A 23675-nucleotide genomic window follows, 5' to 3' on the forward strand; every position below is an offset into this window, starting at 1 on the left:
ATCCCAATTGCGTGGATTGATGAGCATGACGTCAATCACTGGATTGTCTGGTCCATACCAGATTATTTTCAGACCGCCGTCATATGGCTGGAATGTTGCCGAGTGCGACGTAAAACAACAACAAAAACGATAAGTAATTGTTTTGTTTAAGCCTTGGTAACCATGGTAATAGTAAATGAAAACAGATGGTAATTAGTTACCTCAGTCTGGTTTGTGTCCTTGTATCTGCGGAGGACCCTCCCTGTCGCACAGTCAATGAAACACACGATGTTGCTGCCGCAGGTTGCTAGAATGTGACCGCTCTCATCTACAAGAAAATGTTGGTGAGTTAGGATGATGAGAGGGTCACCATGCTGTGTGGCCGAGGTATTGATATATGGTACTTGGCGTGAATGTGTGTCTCACGACGTGTATCGTATCGTGACCTTGCTGCATCGTTTCACCCCTACTATACGCTGTCTGTGGCGGGGAGCTGAGGAGGCTGTGTTGTCTGTGATCTAGTCAGTGTGTGGTATTTATTGTATAGACCTTAAGAAATTTGATCAAACACAGACTTAGGACTAGCATCTCATGTCGCAAACTGTACACAACAAAAATGAAAAATCTAAAACGTCCAAAAAATCTAACAGACAAGTTTGGACAAGGGAAGCAACTCTGGACCACTGACAAGGGAAACAACTCTGAACCACTGACAAGGGAAGCAACTCTGGACCACTGACAAGGGAAGCAACTCTGGACCACTGACAAGGGAAGCAACTCTGGACCACTGACCATCCTGCACGTACCTGGCTTCCCCTTGACCGGTTCAAACGCACATCGCCACACCTTCGCTTGGTTGTTATTGGGGTCATTGTCTGCTGAGTGACAACGGACGAAGTGTACAGGCTCAAAGTCGGATACCGGTGGCTAGAACAGCAACATAAACAGTTTTAAACAAATATGTCCCCTTCTATTCATCCTAATGAGAAAATATCAGCATGGACTTATGCACCGTCTAAACTCCATATTTCCTATACACTACGTTCCTCCATCAACATGATCACCAATGAATATATACGACCAAAACGAGTGAAGTAGTGACACCTGTCGATTTTATGTCAAACAATGAAATGAGGCACTTCTAAAGTCGACAATGAACCAAAATACATAAATATTAATGTAATTAGATTTTATTGTAGTTGATAATGCTCGTTGGATAAGCAAGGATATACCTGTAATCTGGTAGCATTAATTGCATCATTGTTCGAGTCACAAGTAACAAAAATCAAGTACATATCTATTAATATACCATTTCAAGAGTAGTGCTATGACTTGTACATATTATAATAGTTATTTGATAAAAATGCTTTTGGCTCCCTACATTATTGGTTTGACTTCTTGATTTTACCACTGGCTACCTGGTTGACAATACTGGGTAAAAATTTAAACTTTGAGGCCTGTGTATGGCTGTAGCACTTGGTAAAATGTATCCTCTGTGTGATGTAATCTGAGCTTTCACTTGTCAGAGTGAGTGAGTGAGTTGGATTTCACACCGCTTTTAACAGTATTCCAGTTATATCACGGCATGTCAGCTTAATGTGGGAGGAAAGCCCGAAGTGATGCAGGTCTCAGACGTTTACCATTTCGGTGAAACCCACGAGCACGGGTATGGTGCTGACAAACCTAGAAACATAATCTGGACAAACCTGGATTTGAACCCACAATTATAGGTCTCTGGCGGGCACAGGACGCAACTCTGAGAGTGAACCACGGCGCCTTAGACGACTGGGCCGTCCTCTCCCCCGAACTTGTCAGAACATGAGCTTGTCTCACTCTCACCGGAACCAGACTAGACTACTTGGTCAAACACAGCGACTACACCACATACACCAGTGGAACCAGACTAGACTACTTGGTCAAACACAGCCACTACACCATGTACACCACAGGAACCAGACTAGACTACTTGGTCAAACACAGCCACTACACCATGTACACCACAGGAACCAGACTAGACTACTTGGTCAAACACAGCCACTACACCATGTACACCATTTGAACCAGACTAGACTACTTGGTCAAACACAGCCACTACACCATGTACACCAGTGGAACCAGACTAGACTACTTGGTCAAACACAGCCACTACACCATGTACACCACAGGAACCAGACTAGACTACTTGGTCAAACACAGCCACTACACCATGTACACCATTGGAACCAGACTAGACTACTTGGTCAAACACAGCGACTACACCATGTACACCAGTGGAACCAGACTAGACTACTTGGTCAAACACAGCCACTACACCATGTACACCACAGGAACCAGACTAGACTACTTGGTCAAACACAGCCACTACACCATGTACACCAGTGGAACCAGACTAGACTACTTGGTCAAACACAGCCACTACACCATGTACACCACAGGAACCAGACTAGACTACTTGGTCAAACACAGCCACTACACCATGTACACCACAGGAACCAGACCAGACTACTTGGTCAAACACAGCCACTACACCATGTACACCACAGGAACCAGACTAGACTACTTGGTCAAACACAGCCACTACACCATGTACACCACAGGAACCAGACCAGACTACTTGGTCAAACACAGCCACTACACCATGTACACCACAGGAACCAGACTAGACTACTTGGTCAAACACAGCCACTACACCATGTACACCACAGGAACCAGACTAGACTACTTGGTCAAACACAGCGACTACACCATGTACACCACAGGAACCAGACTAGACTACTTGGTCAAACACAGCGACTACACCACATACACCAGTGGAACCAGACTAGACTACTTGGTCAAACACAGCCACTACACCATGTACACCACAGGAACCAGACTAGACTACTTGGTCAAACACAGCCACTACACCATGTACACCACAGGAACCAGACTAGACTACTTGGTCAAACACAGCCACTACACCATGTACACCACAGGAACCAGACTAGACTACTTGGTCAAACACAGCCACTACACCATGTACACCACAGGAACCAGACTAGACTACTTGGTCAAACACAGCCACTACACCATGTACACCACAGGAACCAGACTAGACTACTTGGTCAAACACAGCCACTACACCATGTACACCACAGGAACCAGACTAGACTACTTGGTCAAACACAGCCACTACACCATGTACACCACAGGAACCAGACCAGACTACTTGGTCAAACACAGCCACTACACCATGTACACCACAGGAACCAGACTAGACTACTTGGTCAAACACAGCCACTACACCATGTACACCACAGGAACCAGACTAGACTACTTGGTCAAACACAGCCACTACACCATGTACACCACAGGAACCAGACTAGACTACTTGGTCAAACACAGCCACTACACCATGTACACCACAGAGACCAGACTAGACTACTTGGTCAAACACAGCCACTACACCATGTACACCACAGGAACCAGACCAGACTACTTGGTCAAACACAGCCACTACACCATGTACACCACAGGAACCAGACTAGACTACTTGGTCAAACACAGCCACTACACCATGTACACCACAGGAACCAGACTAGACTACATGGTCAAACACAGCCACTACAACATGTACACCAGTGTTTCTGTTCGCTTTTGAAACTGACAGTCCCAGTGGACAGGCCACTCTAAAAATTACCAGTCTCCTATTAATTTTTGAAAGTCCAAACTTTGACCAAATAAAAAACGAATAAAGATGACCTGGTTTTAAATCTTTCAACACCATGTTCAATGCAGTGTATGTTGATGGCATCACAGTGTTCCTGTTTACCTGTAATTACCAGTTTTTGACCGGTAAAATTAGGCTTGGATTGGTAATTCATGTGACTGCCAGTCCCTGTGGACCGGCAAATATAGTACCTTATAAATCTTTGTTGTTGAACAAAACATCAGTAATATTCATATAAGTATATTTTTTTAACAAAGGCAGCTTGTCAGTTGCGATCTGGGTTTCACATGTCTATTTTTTGTGCTATTGTAGCGGCCATAAAATTTCCGAGTCCCGTGATTGGATTTGAACCACGGACCTTCTGATCAGAGGTCAGACGCCTTGTCCACATGACCAAAGAGGTTAACCCCGTCAAGGATGTCATCTGTGGGATGACTCTACGTCCTGCTACACGATCAAATAACATTTCGCTTTGCTTCAAGGTTAAATATATATTTGCAGCGATTTAGTCTCGAAATATTCAAAAAAAGAGAGTTGAAAGAATAAACTAAAAACATTTCATATGTTTTTTCATTTGTTGAAAGTTGGGACTGACATAAATTAGGGGGGACTGGTAAGTTTTAGAGTTGCCAGTCCACCAGGACCGACAGTTTCAAAGCCAGTGGGAACACTGCATCAAATGACGTCATCCCTGAAGTACCGTAACTTGGTTAGATCTACATGTGATTCACACAAAGTTCAGTCACAGTGTTCTTTCCCCCCCCCTGAATATTAACTTTGGTTTGAAACTAAGTCACTGCATATGGATATTTACCCTGGAAGAAAAGTAAAATGTTATTTCCTTGCACTAAAAATTGACAATGAGACGTTATTTGCCGGGACTGGTAGTCCTATGAATTACCGGTCCAAGCCTAATTTTACCAGTAAAAAGATGGTAATTACCGGTAAACGGGAACATTGCTACACTGCACGGCAGCCGTGTATATTTATTGGTGATGGAGGAAAGTATAATGTACACATGGTACACAGACCTGTGACATATCAACGATAAGGGTGTTAATGATTGGAAATTTAGTACTGATATATCGACTCAAAATTATCAGCTGATAATAAAAATAAATATTCTATGTGTGTATAGATAAAAATGACCTATGTAGACCTGCAATTTATCAATTTAAAGCTAACAATGGACTAGGTTGATCCATAAACCAAGCTTAAATGTTGAAAATTTAACTTTATGACTTCTCATTGTCCATCACCATGGTAATCTTATTTAAAGTAAACATTTCATTTCCATTGAATTATTAGTTAAGTATTGATATACATAAATTTGCATCAAAACTCACTTGACAATACAAAGTTACTTATACACTGATATCGCAACATGCAATGGAATCACCAAATGTCAACTGACGATGGAACTAATCATGCTAATGAAGAAACATTACACATGGTTTAGCATGGGATTTACCAGTGCTGAGTACCCTTCAGAAATAATTCTTACCAATTTTGTCTTTCCTGTTGGTGCTTTTCTCTTCAACTGTGAACGATCTCTCATCTTAGACTACAAATCAAGAGGTAAACACTTAGTGCTGACATTTACAATTGAAATGGTTGGGGAATGTGTAAAGATGAGATACTGTCTCTTTGCAACGGCTTGATCATGAGACTGACAAACATATAACAAAGAGGGTTTTGACTGACTTCATTGTATCCAACTTGTTATGCCTAGACCAAATGGATGACAGTCACAAAGTCAAAATGGATGAACCAAATAGGCCCGCTCAACATGATCATTATAACTACCATGGGCATAGCAGGTCCAACACCATGATAACCTTGTCATCAAACAGTGTGCAATAGAACCGTTATTAGTCAAACTTCCGCCTGCCTCACTGTACATAATAGTGTCATTAGAGCTCGAAGAGCCACACGAGCACAGCCCCTGAAGCAGGATAGTGATATAACGGAAACAGTGGACCCATATATATAAATAGATACTTGTCTATTTATATATATGGGTCCACTGTTTCAGTTATATCATTATCCTGCTTCAGGGGCCTGTGCTCACGAGGTATTCAGTTATATCACTATCCTACTTCAGGGGCCTGTGGCCTGAGCCACTTAGAAGTTTAATAGGCTGCGGCAGGCGAAACGCCTTGGACGTGAATTAAAAGAAGGCCTTGTACGGTAAATCCCTGAAATTAGGATGAGTCGCTGAGATTGAGACCGGTGAAGCCACTACTGTGCCACTAATCAAGATTACGATACGTGTACCAAATTACTGAAACTTGAGATAAACATATAGCATGGGCACCTAATCTGAAATACTTATATTGAAACTGTGTATACATGATCAACAGACTTACAAAACACGCACGTGTAAGATCGAAAAATATGTAAACAAAGATGCTGTATGTAAACTTCCCGCCGCTGCTACAAACCGGAAGTGATTATAAACGGAAGTACTAAGCTGGTTCCCGGCTCCCTATGCGCGTCGTCAACTTGCGCCAAGCTATATTGTGATATTGGAGACGGGGCCCAGCTTACGGAAGTACCTGCTCCCATCTAAACAAGTTCCTGGCTACAGTTACGCTTGCGACACTCAGTCACAGTTTCACATATGTTCTGAGTCGACACCAAGCTTTAATAATGACGCGTGCTACAGTCGATAAACAGTGTATGGAGCCAAGGATACACGCAATAACTGGAAACGACACATGTAATGTGATAAAAGATCAAGGAATTTGTATTCCATGTCTTGAAGTTTACAGCTCATCAAAATGGATCACCCAGAGAAAACGTGTGGTTGTAAAGGTATACGGACGTGCTTGTTGTGTGAGGAAATCGCAGATGACCAAACTTCAGCTTCAAAATCTGACCAACAGCCCGAAAAGGTGCGAAAAATGTATGGATCAAAATTAGTATGCCGGTCTAGTATCTATGTATGCTCTTATTCAGAAACGATGTATAGGAATACAAAAAGTGACAATGCTCTCAAATGCACACAGAATGAACCACAAGTCAACAAACCTCAGATTTTTTGTTATGATTTCTGATACTCGTAATTAGAAAGTTAGAAAGAGTAACACCACTGTTATTTTGTTTTTTGTTGTTTTTTAAGCGTTTTTTATATAAGTTTTTTGTTATTTAACACCGCAGCCAGCAATATTTTCGTGCTATGTGATGGCAGTCTGTAAGTAATAGAATCTGGACCAAACAATCCTGTGAGTGGCATCATGAGCATCGATCAACGCAATTGGAATTGATGATATGCATAAACCAAGTCAGCGAACCTGACCAACCGATCCCTGTTAGTCGCCTTTTGCGACAAGCATAGTCGCTTGCCTTTTACGGCTAACATGGCATGCTGACGACCTATTCTACCCCAAATTATTCACGCAGTATATTTACCTGTAAACAGTAAATTAAGTAAGTGATAATCTCCAAGTCACCCATTTTATCAATAACATGCAACTGTAACCGTATCTTTGTACTGCTCCAAAATGCTACAAAGCACTACAGGTTGTTCCATAATGTTTTCCACTTTTCCATGCAGGGTCTCCACTTTTCCATGCATGTCTCCACTTTTCCATGCAAGTCTCCACTTTTCCATGCAAGTCTCCACTTTTCCATGCAGGGTCTCCACTATTCCATGCAGGTCTCCACTTTTCCATGCAGGTCTCCACTCCACTTTTCCATGCAGGTCTCCACTTTTCCATGCAGGGTCTCCACTCCATTTTTCCATGCATGTCTCCACTTTTCCATGCAAGTCTCCACTTTTCCATGCAGGTCTCCACTTTTCCATGCAGGTCTCCACTTTTCCATGCAGGGTCTCCACTCCACTTTTCCATGCAGGGTCTCCACTATTCCATGCAGGTCTCCACTTTTCCATGCATGTCTCCACTTTTCCATGAATGCTCATGTTGGTTGCTGGTTTTGCTGAGAGTTTAGAGTCGATCTATCACTACTTTCATGAGTCGTACAAACTTAAGTTACTTTGTTTTATCCCCCAAGTTACACCAATTATTTAATTTTACTGGTCCTCAAGAAAGTATACTAGACTTGGACCAGCGACCAGCGGCCAGTGTCAAACACTGAAGGTCTGTTAACCCTAAGCAATAAACAGTACGTTTATGACTTATATTGAAACCTATCATTCAAAATGGTTTAGTTTGTTTCAGACAACATCACAAGTCTACTGTTACTGCCGTCACTGCAATGTGGCTCACGTGGATCCGGGGTGCAGGTCCCATCCCCATGCAGCTGCTGATGGCGAGAAGCTCGACTTCTCCGGTATCCTCATCCTTGAGGATTTTGTCAGCGAGTCGGAGGAGAAACAGCTCTGTGACATCATCTACAGAACACCATTCATGAAGTCGCAGTCAGGGAGAAGGAAGCAGGCATGTGATTGAGGTTGATTCTATCTAGCTGCATTATCTTAGCTTTGACAATTCAACATTTATTAGGCCACACCCCCCTTCACAGGTTAGAATTGGTCTTCAGCAAACCATGTTTGTCACAAGAACCAACTAAACGGTGGTCAGGCTCGCTGACTTGGTTGATGCATGTCACTGTATCCCAATTGTGTAGATCAGTGCTCATGATGTTGATCACAGGATTGTCTGGTCCAGACTCAAAATATTTGCAGACCACCATCATATAGCTGGACTATTGCTGAGTGCAGCATAGAAAACAAATCTAGGTAGCCTAGTAGTTAAATCGTTTGCTCGTCACGCCAAAGACTCAATGTATGAAGCCCATTTCTGGTATCCCCTGCCGTGGTATTGCTGGAATATTGCCAACTCTATGACAGTAAGATAGGCTCGGTTTGTATTGCGACCGAGGATGTTTCATGTTGTCATGCAGTTTTATTTCCCTTACTTCTGGTAATAAGTGCATATCATAATTAATGAGTTCACCCTGAAATACGTTTTGAAACATTTGCAACCAGTGTCATTTTCGTCTCACGTCAACGCTGACCTTTATGATAGGAGTGAAAAACTGTGTGTACGTTCATTACAAAAGTTATGGTTTGGTGGAGGTGACTTGTGTATTTCCCTGATAATGGGACTAATAAATGAGGACTGACAAAGAGATTTTAATGTTCCGTTTACTCTATAGCACTGGATGTTAAACTGTGTCTTAATTTAAGAATAGAGAGACTTCCACTGTTGAATAATTTATTTTTTTTAAATTCCAAGGCAAGTACACTTTGTTTGGAATCTTTGATTAATCCCTTATCCACTGATTGATATTATGAGCAACAATCCACCAAAACTGTCCACTTACTCCATTAATTTGATCGATCAGCTTTGGTTGCTAGGGAAGTACTCTTACCCAGAATCCCAATGGGTGAGTGAAAACCTGTTAGAAGTAGCATCAGACGTCACTACCTCACTGAACTCTATGATCTATAGGGGTGGTCGGTTAGCGTTTGCTTGTCATGCCAAAGACCCTGGTTCAATTCCTGACATGGGTACAATGTGTGAAGGCCATTTCTGGTGTCCCCTGCCGTGATATTGCTGGAATATTGCTAAAAGCTGTGTTAAACCATACTGACTGACTGACTGACCCACTCACTCACTCACTCTGATCTATAAGTCACACTGTTTTTCTCTTTCCAGGACTATGGGCCTAAGGTAAACTTCAAGAAACAAAAAGTGAAAACAGATGTATTCACAGGATTGCCTGATTTCAGCCAGTTTCTATACGAGAGGATGAAGGCTGTTCCCCATCTTGAGGATTTCATACCTGTGGAACTGTGTAATTTAGAGTATGTGCCGGAGAGGGGATCAGCCATTGATCCCCATTTCGATGATTTCTGGCTGTGGGGTGAGAGACTTGTGACCTTGAACTTGGTGTCTGATACCACGCTGTGTTTCACAAAGGATGACCTGCTCGGTGTGGAGGTTCACGTGCCGCTGTTGCAGCGATCTTTGATAGTCGTGTCTGGACCTGCTCGGGCTGAGTGGAAACACGCCATTCACAGAGAGGATATCAAACAGAAGCGTATTGCCATGACTTTCAGGGAACTCTCGGATGAGTTCAGAGGTCAGGGAAAATTGGTATCCGTTGGACAAAAGTTAGTCGATGTGGCCTTGACTTTTACAGGTTCTGCTGTTGGATCAGCTCCTGCTTGATTGGCTGGTTCCTTTAGGTTTTATTGTTGCCATGGTTACCGCAAGTCTTTCTGTGCCTGAAGATAGATTTTATACAATGTTGTGTACAGTCTTCAAATGTATTTAATTTAAATTAAATATTAACAATATCATATTGATTGTTCTATTTCAACCCACGAAGATCCGGGTTAGAATTCATCTCAGCAACCCATGCTTGCCGTAAGAAGTGACTATGCTTGTTGTAAGAGGCAACTAACAGGATCGGGTAGTCTTAGTTGACTTAGTTGATGCCTGTCATCATATTATATCCCAATTCCGTGATTGTCACCGGATTCTTGAGTCCAGATTCAATTATTTACAGACCGCCGTCATGTAGCTGTAATATATTGCTGAGTGCTGCGTTAAATAACAAACAAACAAACAAACAAACAAACAAATGCTGTTCTATTTAAGTCTTTGTTTCCAAATATTAGCCTGATCATACATATGTATTAAGTGAGTGAGTGTTTTATCATTGTTTCAGACATTTTTTCAGTTATATCACAGCATGTTGGCTTTATGTAATAGTTAAAACACGACTCAAGGGCTTTTCCCTCTTTCTCGGTTTTCCATTTTTAACCCATACCTCGGAGTGTTTTAACTAACTTATGAACCATGTACAGTACTCTACATGCAAGAAATACCGAAAAGAATAAGAAAACATTGGCATACCTTTCAGTGAAACAATGCAGTAGTCACAGTATAAAACAAATCAGATGACAGCAGACAAGATAAAGACCCTGTGCAGCATGCATACAACTGAATTCATGACATGTAAAACTGAACACCCTTTCATCACCTGCCTTGGTGGGAAAACAGGGTTACAATAATAAACATGAGATGTGAGGTTGCAGGTTCAATTCTCTCTCATGGAATTTTCATGTGAAAAAAATTGTGTCTTTTGACACTGTTTAGTCACTAACTAGATCAACATTAGATGTTTTTACAATTCAAATGTAAAACTCCTCTCCAGGTCTCACTTGAAAGTGGTTACTATGAGATAGCAAGAGACCTACAATACAGTAGGCTAAAGTGGCAGTAGGTTTCTGATGTTGGAGGAAAGCATGAAGTGATAAACATCAGAGAAGTTTACCATTGTGGTGAAACCCATGAGACGGGTATGGTGCTGACAAACCTAGAAACTTAATCAGAGAGAACAGGGATTCAAACTCACAAATACGTTTAAGCACAGGCTCAGGATGTCTATCACTGGATCGCCTGGTCAAGACATGATTATTTACAGACCACTGTAATATAGTTGGAATCTTGCTAAACAAACAAACACAACTTTCAGCATATTTAGACTGCCTTTTATATGATGGATGACTAGAGCTGAAATGTAGAGTGTAGTCCAAAATGAAGGGACTCGTGCTAATTTTGTATTGTGTTACAGACATCATTGATACTGCCGATGTGACGTTAAATATTAACTCACTCACTCACTCACTACAGACATCATTGAATATCATAATTATATTGATGTCTGTGTGGCTGGAGATTGATGCTCTGCACATTCTTGGTCGATTGTCAAACGAACGTAAACTATAGAGTTGTCTCCCTTGTACTACTGATCTGTAAACTACAAACTGTATTTCAAGTTTATGCTCAGGTTTGTTTTCTGACTAAACCTGTTTTGCTTTGGTTATTTCTTCTGCACTAGATATATTTCCACCCATAATACAGGTCGGGGATAGTGCACTGTGCTGTGGTTGACAGGTCGGGGATAGTGTACTTTGCTGTGGTCGACAGGTCGGGGATTGTGTACTGTGCTGTGGTTGACAGGTCAGGGATAGTGCACTGTGCTGTGGTTGACAGGTTGGGGATCGTGTACTATGCTGTGGTTGACAGGTCGGGGATTGTGTACTGTGCTGTGGTCGACAGGTCGGGGATTGTGTACTGTGCTGCGGTTGACAGGTCGGGGATTGTGTACTGTGCTGTGGTTGACAGGTCGGGGATTGTGTACTGTGCTGTGGTTGACAGGTTGGGGATTGTGTACTCTGCTGTGGTTGACAGGTCGGGGATAGTGTACTGTGTTGTGGTTGACAGGTCGGGGATAGTGGACTGTGCTGTGGTTGACAGGTGGGGGATAGTGTACTGTGCTGTGGTCGACAGGTCGGGGATAGTGTACTCTGCTCTGGTGGACAGATCGGGGATAGTGTACTCTGCTGTGGTGGACAGATCGGGGATAGTGTACTCTGCTGTGGTTGACAGGTCGGGGATAGTGTACTGTGCTGTGGTTGACAGCTGGGGGATAGTGTACTGTGCTGTGGTCGACAGGTCGGGGATAGTGGACTGTGCTGTGGTCGACAGGTCAGGGATAGTGTACTCTGCTGTGGTCGACAGGTCGGGGATTGTGTACTGTGCTGTGGTTGACAGGTCGGGGATAGTGTACTCTGCTGTGGTTCACAGGTCGGGGATAGTGTACTCTGCTGAGGTCGACAGGTCAGGGATTGTGTACTGTGCTGTGGTTGACAGGTCGGGGATAGTGTACTGTGCTGTGGTTGACAGGTCGGGGATAGTGTACTGTGTTGTGGTTGACAGGCCAGGGATTGTGTACTGTGCTGTGGTTGACAGGCCAGGGATAGTGTACTGTGCTGTGGTCGACAGGTCGGGGATAGTGTACTGTGCTGTGGTTGACAGGTCGGGGATAGTGTACTGTGCTGTGGTTGACATGTCAGGGATAGTGTACAAAGCTGACCCTCCCTGCTTCCGTCGTCGTCTGGTGATGAAGAGGTTGATGAGATTATGTTCCTTGTTGCGGGATTGTTCATTTTGTGGTGCCAACCTTCAGCAATGTCGGACCGCCTCCGTGGTCTAGTGGTAGAGCGTCCACCCGGAGAGCGGAAGGGCCGGTGTTCGATCCCCGGTCTCGTCATACCAAAATACGTCAAAAGATTTTATTTGTTGTTACCCTGTCTGGCGCTCGGCAATCAGGGGCTAAAACAAGGACTGGTCGGCTCGGAGTCAGTATGCTGTGTCTGAGTGGGGTATTCATGTTAAACTGCGGCATGGTATCTCAGTGTGCTAGCACTATAGATCGGAATCAGTCCGGACTAGTACAAGCAGCCACACACACACCTACACACACGTTCATGCACGTCGCTATACAAGTGCATTAATGTTGGGCGCGACGTTAAACCCAATTTCACCTCACCTCAGCAATGCCGTGCGTTCTGTGGGCCACATTGACGAAGTGGTTCCAATTTGCCCCGAGATTTCAAACTTCACCCACAGAAAACCAAAGTTCTGATATGTAACAGAAAGAGGATGCTGACCGAGGAAAGCATCAAGCTGTCTACTGGCGTAAACGGGCGTTAGAGCACTTTATCAGAGTTAGCATAGCTTCTTGAAATGCTTGGGAGAGAAGATTAGATAGACCGGAAGTGCTAACGTCAACGTATACGTTGTTTTAACACTGACGATGCCCGCGGTCTGACCGTCAGGTCCTTATCTTTCCTCATGTACTGGGGGTACGAGCTGTCAACATTTTTTTTTTTTTTGTAACATCTGCGTTTATATTTAGTCTTTAATTCGAAGTAAATATTTCTTAAGAATCTGCAGACCAGTAACATCGTTTTTGGCTGGATACATTTTTCTTTTAAAGGTAAGTTGTTTGTTGTTAACGCCGTATTAGCGATAGAGCATAGACCAGACAATGCAGTGATTGATATTGTGAACAACGCCCCACGCCACCCTGGAACTGTTAGAAGGTAAACATGCATTCCAGACCGTGTAAGATTTATACAAAATGGTGGTCCAAAATGGCGGCTACCATCTTAATAGTTTCGAGGATGCGTTTGCTTTTCTGTAAAGTACTATTGAATTGGAAATATTCGAGACAGGAAGTCGCGAAATTAAGAGAAAGCAGGGGAATCGACCGATGGTGACTCCAGGCACTGACTCGTCATGAATCATCCGATCAAGGCAAATACAACATGGTCTGATATGTTTTTAACAACTCAGTGAGTGAGTGAGTTGGGTTTAACATTATTCCAGTTATGTCGCGGGGTGTCAGCTTAATGTGGGAGGAAAGCCCGAAGTGATGCAGGTCTCAGACGTTTACAACTTCCGTGAAACCCACGAGCACGGGTATGGTGCTGAGAAACCTAGAAACATAATCGGGTCGAACCGGGATTCGAACCCACAATCATAGGTTTCTGGCGTGCCCAAGGGACGGAACCCTGCACAGCGAATTGCGGCGCCTTAGACGACTGGATCACCCGTGCCCCACTTAACAACTCAGAATGGTATCAGATGGCACGTGATAGGCAAGACAGGCTCTAATACCATAATATACCTGCTCATGGCTAAGCGAGTACTGCGGGATTTGAGATCGAGTCGAAGTTCGGGCGCCGCATGTCGCCACTCCTTAACAACCAAGGGCCCCGTTCCACAAAGCCATCTTACCTCTGAGGTGATCGTAACCCCCATACTTCCCTGGCTTACGATAGTCGTAGCGCTGAGATCCCTTCGTGGAAGGATGCCCTGGCCTGTCCACTTAGACGGGTATTAGAGGATGGACTGAAGTGCGCCGGGTAAGGCCACACTTATTAAATTTTATGTTTTGCGGATTTATTCCAGTTTTTTCACATATGGACGGTCGAAGTAAAAAATAATACATGGCAATTATTTATTAATGTGAAAGTCATTCTGACGTGGAGTTAAAACTACAGGTGGCCTCTTGAATAACTGATATTAGACATGGAATTTATGTAAAATTATAACATTCTATGTTTTATAAGATGGTCTATAAAGCGGGAGACATGAAAATAAATATTTTAATATTTAGTTTATTTCTTAGACCGGCTGTTTTCCAGTAGGGACGGCGGGCTCGTGAAAAATAAAAGAAATATGTGACCTAAAGTTTATTTGAGTATCAAACCTGGTGTCACGTTAATTCCTGTATGGCTGTGCGACTTAACATGCTTGTGTATGTAGGTAAAAAGGAGCTGCGGTCATCGCTTCTGGACTTCAAAAAACCCTCACGACCAAGCGTGTTGCAGAGTAGAGTCTCAGATTCACAATGGCGACACGGAACGGCAATACGTAGAGGGCTGCCTAATGGCCCCTTGGAAACCAAAGCCTTTGCCAACATAGCGGAGATGCAGATAAAACAGTGCGACCACACGCAATCTAGAGCCTGACGACCCAATCCGTTGAATCCGCCGAAGTGTCCGAAGTAAAAATTCTCTGTGTACAATTGAACCTGTCTAAACCGGACTAATTGGAGATTGAGTCGACATAGTTAATACAATGCAGTTTGTTGGTGGACATATTCCGGCAAGAATTTCTTGGGTGGGGAGTTGTGATGAGTTCGTTGGATAGTGATGAGCTGATTGGTGTAGGGATGGTGGTGGGATGGATTGGCGGTGAGCCGATTGGTGGTATTTGGAGGATGGGGAATTCTGGTGTTTCTTTTTTATCGTAAACCAATTTCTTCAATCCATAAGTACTGGTAACTATTTTAGCATTAGGGATTTATCAAGAGGAAAACGATATAAATTATATCCCGTGCAACTGTAAAGCTATGTAGCAGACAAAGCTCATTGTTTATTCAAACTGTGATACCTTATCTGAATTAAAAGGACTATCAATAATGTCTGTAGCTATATTTGTTTAATTAAATAACGTTTTGAAATTATGAAATTGTAATTTAAAATTTAATACCACTGATGGTTTGGGAAATTTAGGGTTTGATAAGTAAAAATACCTTATCTTGACGGCACGGTCTATTCCTTTCTATATTGCGCAGTTCAAACAATCTTGTTTTGGAGGCGAATAAAATAACTTAAATTTGGGGAAATCTAGTACTTTTTGTTATCAACGATTATGAAACAGTTCGCTGATGTTTGCAAATATGCGTTACTAAACGGACGAACTGACTAACTGTTTACCTCTTCGTAACCTTGTTTTGAAAAGTCCAACATTGTCAAAATTAATGACGGCATACTATATTTGGAACATAATTATGACGTCATGTTTCCATGGGTTATGACGTCACCAAGAATGTAGTTTTGGAAGCAACGTTTATGACGTCACAAAATGGCGGCCCAGAACAAACCTGTTATATGAAGATTGATTATTTTCGCAAATCAACAAAAGTTATGACGTGACCAGCGACAAAAGACAATGGTTTGTATTAACCACGTAGCGGCGTATTATGTTTCGTTCTGATCTTTTGAAGTATGTTTTGGAACTTATATATTCATCAGGATGATGCCAGATTTGAAAACACAAAGTAGGAGAGTTAGTCAGACCCTCCCCTTCAAAATATGGTATCCAACATTATAATAGGAAGGGTGTAAAATAGCTTAGACCACCTACACAGTTCTCTTACATCCCTGTCGCAAAGACAGACAATTATCAACTACAAAGTGTTATGTATAATTCTACAGTTTCACAAATATGGGGACTTGTAAACTTCATCTCCCCACACATTATTTATATTGGACAACACTTCTGTGAGTTACTATAGGTGAAGAAGCCGCGACTTGTGTGCTTAGGAAAACAATGAAACCAAAGTATAGTGATAATCAGGATGTATTCTGTCACATGTGTATCTCATCCGATCTTCATCCTCCCACCCCCACCCTCGAAGCTTGAATTAAATGCTTTTGTGAAATCTTTAATTACCATAGTAGATACGCAATACATTACATTAGTAGCATCAAACAAACATTGGTGTCCGGTATAATGCACGTGCACCCTTGATTGATGCATGTCATCGTATCCCAATTGCGTGGATCGATGTTCATGATGTCAGTCACTAGATTGTCTGGTCCATACTCGATTATTTACAGACTGCCGTCATATAGCTGGAATTTTGCTGAGTGCGGCGTGAAACATCAAACAAACAAACAAATAATACGAAAAAGCAGTACTTTACAACAGTTGTAACAACGCACTCGGAATTTGCTGTAGAGCAACAGTTCATCGCCGCATTTATTGCTAGTTTTTTGGATGGTGCTCTTTATTCATTGCTAATCCTCTACATGTTACATGCTGCTGTCTAAAAAAGACATATCGCATGTCGTCTGTACTTCACGTATACACTACGTTCCTACATCCCATGTGAATACATACATAGGGCCGCTTTGCAGTGTCGTCTTTCACCAGGAAACAAGACACGGTCTCTAACCGACCGCCCCCATGGTCAAGTGGTAGAGCGTCCGCCCGGACCTTCCGAGGTTCTATCCCCGGCCGCATCCAACCAAAAATATTGTAGGCGTTAAGGGGCTAAAACAAGGACTGGTCGGCTCGGAGTCAGTATACTGTGTCTGAATGGGGTATTTATGTTAAACTGCGGTATGGTATCTCAGTGGCCTCGTTCTATAAATCGGCATCAGTCCAGACTTGTACAAGCAGCTACACACATACACACACGCGCGCGCGCGCGTGAATGCACGTCGCTAGATAAGTGCAATAATGTTGGACGCGACGTTAAACCCCATTTCACCTCCTAGGTGCTCTAACGACCTAAGTCTCTGATTGCAAAACACAAACGGCAGCACGTGTCACAGTCATCCTCTCTACACCTTGCTTCAATATCAGGCAACGGTAGTGTTCGGACAAAAATCATGCACGGAGCACGGAAAATTTGGCTGCCTTGAGTTGTATAGGGCCATTTGTTTTGGGTTTTTTTATTTATTAAGTTTAGTTTATGTTACATAAGTTGAAATTTCAACTTAGTATGTATCTTGAAATTTCAACTTTGTATTTAAAATTTCAAGTTAGTATCTTGAAATTTCAAGATACTTACTAAATTTATAAAAATAATTGGCCCTGAAAGGATTCCGTAGTAATACACGATCTCATATCATTTAGCACTCAGAAAGATTTCTTTGGTAGACTTGTCGTTGTTTGACATACAACAGACAGGCGACGCTACTACACCCTGTAGCAGCTGTATGTATTCACGGTTGTTTGTTTGTTGTTTTACGCCGCACTTGGCAGTATGCCAGCAATATGACGGCGGTCTGTAAATAATCGAGTCTGGATCAGACAATCGATGGATTGACATCATAAGCATCAATCCACGCAATTGGGATACGATGACATGCATCAACCAAGTCAACGAGCCTGACCACCCGGTCCCGTTAGTCGCCTCTTACGACAAGCATAGTCGCCTTTTACGACAAGCTTGGGTTGCTGAAGACCTATTCTAACCCGGGTCCTCAGTTATTCACGGTTGATGGAGGAACGCTGTGTATATTTTTACACGCACAGCCTGTCGATCAGTCACTAACTATTCAAGCATCCTTAACATAGCGATTGGAGAAAATGGATCACAACTTTGTTAATAAGGCTTCCTTAAGTCAGTTAGGAGAACGATTTGAATATTTCTCCACAGACAACCAAACAAGTTGTTACCCTGGTTTGGTACTATTCAGCGTGTTGTGACACGAACGATCCGATTCTTTTGACATTTAGAAGAAACAGTGAAGTGATATTGAGATGGTATTAGAAACAAGCCTGAGATAATAGCGAAATCGATATTAAGGAGAACAGGCTTTCTCATCTTATACATTTCTTGCAAAAGAGTACTTTTTTATTTGTGATATTTTTCAGTAAATGTGTGTGTGCGTGCGTGCGTGCTTGGAAGTGTGGTCGTGGGAGGGCAAACATTTTTGTCCATGGGGGGGTGTATTTGTTAACTAACCAACGATGCACGTGTGAAATTAATGAGTGACATATTTTCCGTAATCACGAGTGCAAAGTGGGTTATTCTATTTATTACCCATTTTCATTCTAAACTCAATATTTTGAAAGTTCATCGGCTTCTCTTTCTTTAGATTTCCCGCCTGTCTGGAGGCCGACCGGGCATACGACTCACGCTCTTCCACCATTCTGACATGCGCCTGCGTGCTTCCCGTGATGAACTGTCAGATGCGCCAAATCACTGCTCGTATGACGACAACGCAGTCAGACGACACGAACAGGTGATGAAATACGTTCTTTGGCATACACCGTTCTCGCATATTATTGTGACCCATATTTATTCAGGGGATAAACATATACCAATTCACAATTCCTCGCTTGACATGGGGCGTTGTCTGGCCTAGATGCGAGTATTTACATACGGACATGATAGAGCTGAAACTTCTTAGTTGCGGCGAAATACACTCTTTATGCACAACAACAACTCTTTAGATAACTTATTATTATTAAATGTATTTATCTTAAGGGGCGGTAGGGTAGCCTAATGGTTAAAGCGTTCGCTCTAAACGCCGAAGACCCGATTTCGATTCTCCACGTGTACAATGTGAAGCCCTTTTCTGGTGTCCTCCGCCGTGATATTGCTTGAATATTGCTAAAAGCAGCGTAAAACCATATTCACTCACTCACTATTTGTCTTAATGACGCAGATGTCTCAAGATCGCAAGTCGACATCTTCCGAGGACAACTCGACATCTAATAACGAGGACGCAGAAGACATCATGACGCTAAACGTGGGCGGACGCATCTTCCAGACATATCGAAAGACGTTGCTGCGATTCCCCGATACTCGGCTTGGATTAATGGCTGAGAAGCCAACACGCATCACCATCGGTGGGAAAAGAGAGGAACTCTTCTTCGACCGCAACTCCGATATGTTTCCGTGCATACTCGGCATCTATCGTGACGGCCAACTTCACATTCCACGTGACGCGTGCGTTGTTGGCCTGACGACGGAGCTCGAGTACTGGGGCCTAAGCGAGTCTCTGACTTCAGAGTGCTGTCAGAAGTACTACGAGGATGCTATTGGAGAGATGCAGCTAACGGAAATGATGAAGGAAGAGTTTGAAAGTGTACGCCCCCGACGTAAGGTTTCAAACGCAGCGTTCATCGCAACCTTCAACGGCAAATTTTGGGAGTTCCTAGATAATCCAGACTCTTCTAAGTTTGCCAAGGTATGTATAATCAACAGGGGATAATGTTTGTTGCATTAGAACAATGTTTTCACACAGTGGAACCTTTCTTTTCCAGAACCTCTCACACTCGATTTTCTGGGGCGTTAAATCCACATTTTATTAATATAATGCTCTGGACATTGGCTAACAGGTGAACTTTCTTATCCACGAAAGTGAGCGAAGCATTCAAAGCAGCGTATCTGAATTCTGCATCTCATAAAAGTTCCGAATGTACATAAATAAGGGTGCGCCACAATATAATTCTATTGTTGTGTATATTTTATTTGTATTCTGTGTTGATTTTCATTCGTATAAATCGAAATTTCCAAATCGAGCTAAAGAAATAAAGCCGAATCGTATTTTTTAAAAAGAAAATTGACATCTAATTGGTCCAGGAACCCACACAGCCTTCAGTTAGTTTGGGGGTCAAGTTTCGTTCAGGGTTTAACTTAGATGACCTCCTACGGAGGTGACCCGGTCTTGACGCAGAGAGGTATCGTGTCGAAGTGTCTGAACTACCCTGGGGAATAGTTGAACGGCTGTACATGCACAGAGCAGTACATTTTTGTAAGTTTGAATCTCAACTAAAAGCGACCATTTTTCGTTATATTTCATGCCGAGCTGTACCCTGAAACCAAGCACAGACACCATTGGACCATTGGATTTATCAAACCATCAAAAATGTAGTTTGGTTCCCTTGGCAATCATATTGAAAATGATGTTTTGGCCTCTAATTCAGTAGATATTTTGCGAGAGGTTGTTTGATGAAAACTCATTAAAATCATTAAATTACACACTAACTTTCTCTTTTGGGAACATTTACTGCCTATCGTAAAATGAAAAAAAGGTGTTCAAGAATTTCAATGGATCGACGTGCAATTTCATTATTATTCAGAAACCTGTGAACATACAAGATGCACGGTTTTATTTTAGAATTGGTTCATACGGTGCTTCGCAGATTAAGCTTCGTTACCTCTCTAAAGGGCCAGTTTGGAGTCACCCTTTTTTCTGTTCATGTTTCAGATCTGGTTCCTCTGCTTTTACGCGTTTCTTCTAATCTCCGTGGCAAACATCTTCATCAGCACCCACCCTGGCTGTCGCGTCGACATCGACTACAACTACAACAACACAAAGGACCACAACGATTCCTCTGGTCAACTGAAGGATTTCCTCACCACCCAGGCCGAAGAAAACCCCAAGATCAAGCTTCTTCTTCACACGAGACCCCACGTCGTTATCGTCACCCTGGAGTTGTTGTGCGCGGTGTTCTTCACGGTGGAGTTCATTCTCCGTGTCACATTCTGCCCCCACCGGAAGTTGCTGTTCCGGAGTTTCCTCACCTGGTGTGACCTCATCTACCTTGTACCCCTCTGGGTAGAGCTGATGACCAGTGCTATTGACCTTGACCACTGGCATCAGCCGGCGATGATCCCTGGAAAGCTTATCCTGCAGAGTCTGATGGTGATGAGAGTTCTACGAATCTTCACCCTTGCCAAGCATTACCGTGCCCTGCGGGTTCTTCTCCTGTCCCTCAGGGCCAGTCTGAGGGAGATTCTTCTACTCTTCACGTTCGTCCTCTTCGCCATCATCATCTATGCCAGCCTCGTCTACTGCGCTGAGATATTTCGACCAGATTCGTTTGAATCCATGTTGACGGGACTGTGGTGGGCTCTCATCACCATGACGACCGTCGGTTACGGTGATACGGTTCCGACATCTTGGGCGGGCTACGTCGTCGCATCATTGTGCGCGCTGACTGGGATAATCATCATCGGCATGCCTGTCCCTATCATCACCAGCAACTTCCACCTCTACTACGGCTTCAGGACAGCAATCGATGATGGCGACGGTGCGAAGTCCATGACGCCAAAACTAAAGCCTATTAAACAGCAGATCAAAAGTGGGTATAGCTGAAGGACTCCCCTGTCAAAACACCTATAGGACACTAAAGACTATGGGGGACACTAGACAGTAGGGGGGACACTAGACAGTAGTGGGGACACTAGACAGTACGGGATTCAACACATGTTCTGTTTCCTGAATCGAGGCTTTTGGTCTGAAGGAAACTATACTGAACCAAAATGTTAGGGATCATAAATATTTTAGGGAATTTTTTTATGGTGAAGACTGAGCACATTTTTTCATACAAATATCCCCAAATCTCGGGAATATTTAACTTAAAAACTAAAGTACTTCCGTCACATATATGCGCAATAGGAGTGAGTGAGTGAGTGAGTTGTGTTTAACGCCGCTTTTAACAGTATTCCAGTTACATCGCGGCGTGTCAGCTTAATGTGGGAGGAAATCCCGAAGTGATGCAGGTCTCAGACGTTTACCACTTCGGTGAAACCCACGAGCACGGGTATGGTGCTGACAAACCTAGAAACATAATCGGGGCGAACCGGGATTCGAACCCACAATCATAGGTTTCTGGCGTGCCTAAGGGACGCAACTCTGCACAGCGAATCGCGTCGCCTCAGACGACTGGGCCACCCGTGCCCCCTGCGCAATAGGAAGGACGAATATATGTGAGTGAGTGAGTTAAACGTTTACATTGTATTGGCGATATTGCAGCCATATAGCGACACGAATATGAGAATAGGTTGACGGTAATCGTGGGGAGATCGTTTCTTGTTATTGTGGTCCATTGGTTGTGAGAGACATTGCAGAAAGTTGTAATGATAAGATCCTAACCACCGCCTTGAATGCCTCGACATCCTGAATAAAGGCGTGAAACAAAACCACATTTCCAAGCGGTAATTCCAAAAACAGTCTGATATTTGTCAGGGTTATTGTATGAAAACACAGTCGATTTGCAGGTGAATAAAGCTGCTAAACCAGAACATGTGCAGTATCGCAGCTTTATTTTTGTGTGGGAAGAGCATGTCGTATCGTTCTTGTCTATGAAGATGCACCGTCACCTCTGAAACTGTTGAAGCAAGCACCCTGTACATATGATCGCCGTAGAATCTTGTTACAACGGGTGTCACTGTATGTTCATGCTATCAACCACTAGTTTGAATCGAATATATATACATACTGTCGTGTAGAAGATCGAAAGATCCAAAAATACACCCGCGTTGATGTCCACAGCAGTGAGTGATTTGGGTACAACGCTTTTGAACATGGTTCCGTTATATCACGGCGTGTCTGCTTGATGAGGGGGGAAATCCCGAAGTAATAAATGTCTTATTGTATATCATTTTGGAGACAGACACGAATGGATTAGACTAACAGTGATGGAGTCTCTGAAATGAAAATTTTGAAAGATTTGTTTTCTTAAACTGTCTCTTAACATAATAGAGAGGAGCCTAGAGAATATCTTTTTTGACTAAGACTTTTTTTAGAGGGTTTTCAGGTATTTTGTTTCAGCAACTAAGCTGTCTTGTCAATGAAGGCCTCAAAGACATTGTAGTGCGCGTTGTACGTGTCCATGCACAATCGTTAATCGCAGGAATGTTCCACAGACATGTAGACTTTACGTCAATGTGTTGGTGGAAATAAACTAGTCTGTTTCCAGCAACAAACAAAGTATTGAAATTGGAATTCTCGTCTATTAAACATTAATTTCTGGTGTCCCCCGCATTGATATTGCTGGAATATTGCTAAAAGCGGCGTAAAAACAAACTCACTCACTTTTAAACATTCTTTTTTTCACTAAAATGTGTAACACAACACAGGCACGTTGTTGCACTGATACTTTATTGCAAAGATTATCACAGTGAATGCATAGTTAACAGGGAGAGAAAAAACAAACGGTGGAAAACCGAACCCTGGGACATAGGTGCGTGCTCGGAACACTTCGGTACTTTCCGGACATTAACGAACTAAAAATGGGGTCATTTTTTAATTTCAATTTTGATTTACTCTGGCCTTGACCAAAGTGTTCCAAGCCTGCAATGAAAGTCACGTGGGTAAATGATGTCACTCCCTAAT

At 42.9% G+C, this 23675-nt stretch overlaps 3 protein-coding genes across 4 annotated transcripts in view; 2 read left to right on the forward strand and 1 right to left on the reverse strand.

The window, feature by feature from the left end:
- The window catches only part of LOC139472329 (potassium voltage-gated channel protein Shaw-like), a 124334-nt gene that overhangs the window by 11986 nt on the left and 88673 nt on the right, over positions 1–23675 (reverse strand). Inside the window, exons 3-5 of the mRNA XM_071254782.1 lie at positions 5193–5252; positions 786–906; positions 201–307 (exon numbers count right to left, since the gene is read on the reverse strand). Of these exons, the coding sequence (XP_071110883.1) occupies positions 201–307; positions 786–906; positions 5193–5252 (288 nt within the window). The remainder of the gene's footprint in view (positions 1–200; positions 308–785; positions 907–5192; positions 5253–23675) is intronic.
- On the forward strand, positions 6379–9881 carry LOC139472422 (alpha-ketoglutarate-dependent dioxygenase alkB homolog 4-like). 2 transcript variants are annotated; one of them, XM_071254899.1, is made up of 3 exons: positions 6379–6585; positions 7863–8091; positions 9316–9881. In XM_071254899.1, the coding sequence occupies exons 1-3, from the start codon at positions 6542–6544 to the stop codon at positions 9829–9831; spliced, it is 789 nt and encodes a 262-aa protein (XP_071111000.1). In that variant the 5' UTR covers positions 6379–6541; the 3' UTR covers positions 9832–9881. The 2 variants fall into 2 exon arrangements, with proteins under 2 accessions (XP_071111000.1, XP_071110999.1); XM_071254898.1 differs by having other exon boundaries at positions 7873–8091.
- On the forward strand, positions 15899–21653 carry LOC139472527 (potassium voltage-gated channel protein Shaw-like). The gene is made up of 4 exons (XM_071255003.1): positions 15899–15981; positions 18642–18788; positions 19215–19739; positions 20763–21653. Exons 1-4 carry the CDS (start codon positions 15979–15981, stop codon positions 21651–21653), a joined length of 1566 nt encoding a protein of 521 aa, XP_071111104.1. The 5' UTR covers positions 15899–15978.

Source organism: Haliotis cracherodii, unplaced genomic scaffold (assembly GCF_022045235.1).
Source record: "Haliotis cracherodii isolate W230 unplaced genomic scaffold, xgHalCrac1.p SCAF_24, whole genome shotgun sequence".
NCBI classification, from domain to species: domain Eukaryota; kingdom Metazoa; phylum Mollusca; class Gastropoda; order Lepetellida; family Haliotidae; genus Haliotis; species Haliotis cracherodii.

Excerpts from the sequence above, each read along its gene's own strand:
- LOC139472422 (XM_071254898.1), top strand. The coding sequence starts at position 6,472 with ATGGATCACCCAGAGAAAACGTGTGGTTGTAAAGGTATACGGACGTGC. Across the intron at positions 6,586-7,872 it reads CTGACCAACAGCCCGAAAAG|ACAACATCACAAGTCTACTG; the intron begins GTGCGAAAAATG and ends AGTTTGTTTCAG. Across the intron at positions 8,092-9,315 it reads AGTCAGGGAGAAGGAAGCAG|GACTATGGGCCTAAGGTAAA; the intron begins GCATGTGATTGA and ends TTCTCTTTCCAG.
- LOC139472527 (XM_071255003.1), top strand. Across the intron at positions 18,789-19,214 it reads CAGTCAGACGACACGAACAG|ATGTCTCAAGATCGCAAGTC; the intron begins GTGATGAAATAC and ends TTAATGACGCAG. Across the intron at positions 19,740-20,762 it reads ACTCTTCTAAGTTTGCCAAG|ATCTGGTTCCTCTGCTTTTA; the intron begins GTATGTATAATC and ends TTCATGTTTCAG.